This window comes from Babylonia areolata, chromosome 10 (assembly GCF_041734735.1).
Source record: "Babylonia areolata isolate BAREFJ2019XMU chromosome 10, ASM4173473v1, whole genome shotgun sequence".
Taxonomy (NCBI): Eukaryota; Metazoa; Mollusca; class Gastropoda; order Neogastropoda; family Buccinidae; genus Babylonia; species Babylonia areolata.
The window spans coordinates 40419527-40420948 of record NC_134885.1 but is presented as its reverse complement, the minus strand read 5'-3'; the positions used below and the strand labels follow the sequence as shown (position 1 = coordinate 40420948).

At 43.0% G+C, this 1422-nt stretch overlaps 1 protein-coding gene across 2 annotated transcripts in view; it reads right to left on the bottom strand.

Moving 5' to 3' along the window:
* Positions 1-328: 328 nt before the first annotated feature.
* Positions 329-1422, bottom strand: part of LOC143286594 (zinc metalloproteinase-disintegrin-like atrolysin-A) — a 78364-nt gene continuing 77270 nt past the window's right edge. For both annotated transcript variants that reach the window (XM_076594221.1, XM_076594220.1), the window contains exon 16: positions 329-685. In XM_076594221.1, coding sequence (XP_076450336.1) covers positions 354-685 — 332 coding nt within the window. In that variant the 3' untranslated portion in view covers positions 329-353. The remainder of the gene's footprint in view (positions 686-1422) is intronic.

Sequence of the window (1422 nt, the reverse complement as noted above, 5' to 3'; positions counted from 1 at the left end):
GCTTTCTTTTACATCGAACCCTCTCCCCTCGATGCCGGACTATGCAATGCAAAAATATAAGTAAACAACAGGGAAATGCACCATTCACAATGCAATACTCACCCGGAAAACAGAGAGAGAAACAAGGGAATCTCTCTCTCTCTCTCTGTATATATATATATATATATATATATATATATATATATAAGGCAGCGAAAACGACCAGTCATTCTTTCCAAAATTTTCAGCCGCACCCACCGGAGATTAAAAAAAAAAAAAAAATCCTTTCTTTGACCCCCCCCACCCCCACCCCTCTCGTCCACCGAACCATCCTATAACCAACCAACACACACCTTCAAGTCTCCCCACATCATTCACCAAGAAAGCCGCCACGCATCCCACACCACGCAGCACACCACCACCCCAACACTCATCCACACCACCCACACCTCCCCACTCCTCCCCCGCCCTCCCCCGCATGTCATCACGCCCAGTGTTTGTTTGTGTGCACACTTCTTTGTGGTGGTGGTGGTGGTGGTGGAAGTGGAGGTGGTGGTGGTGGTGGTTGTGGTTGTAGTGGTGGTGGTGGTGGTGATATCAAGGGCTCGGCAGGTTCGACAACATCTTTCTCTCTCTTGTCGTGTGCAGGCTGAGCGCTTATGGAGCAAGCGCGCGCAGCCTTGGTCACAATCACCGAACGGGCATTCTGCACATAGACACTGTCAAAAATGACTAAACAGTGGACGAATAGAAGAACACAACATCAATATATTCAATTACAGTTCACGGCGCGGCGCAGGCTACATAGATGAATAAGGACGATTACTTAGATAATGTAGACAAACTATAGAACTATTGCATATGCTTTAGTAACCTGACAATTGAGCATATGATTTTTCACTGTAGCTTGATGAAGCCTTTTGTACACGAAAGTGTGTCTTCACAAGTGACTGAGAACGTTGATGTTTTTGACTTTTTGCATTCATTATCAGTTGTTTCGCTTGTCAGTTTAACGACTTCTCTTTTACGAAGTCCTTTAAGTAATTTCCTGTAACTGTATTTAGAGGGTTTTTTTGTTTGTTTTGTTTTTCTTCCAAATTTCACCCACATTTATACCCTCATTTGCCCAGTTTCCCCCAACCCTCCATTCATCCACATCTCCCACCCCTTCTAACCGATAATACTCAGATGTATTCATAAATACTTTAACAAAATGTCTTCAATCACCGATATGTGTGACGGGACATTAAACAAAAAAATTCCTCCTTATTGTCTTGAAGAAAAATCAGAAGACGTCCACTTGCAAACACACACAAAGGTCCTCAACCAAGTCCTGGTGAATGATACCCAGTCACAACGTGACGTTCACACAGAAATTTGACAATATCTTAGTGTGACATAGATAAACAAAATTCATTGAACATAAAATGGATTTCATTGCCG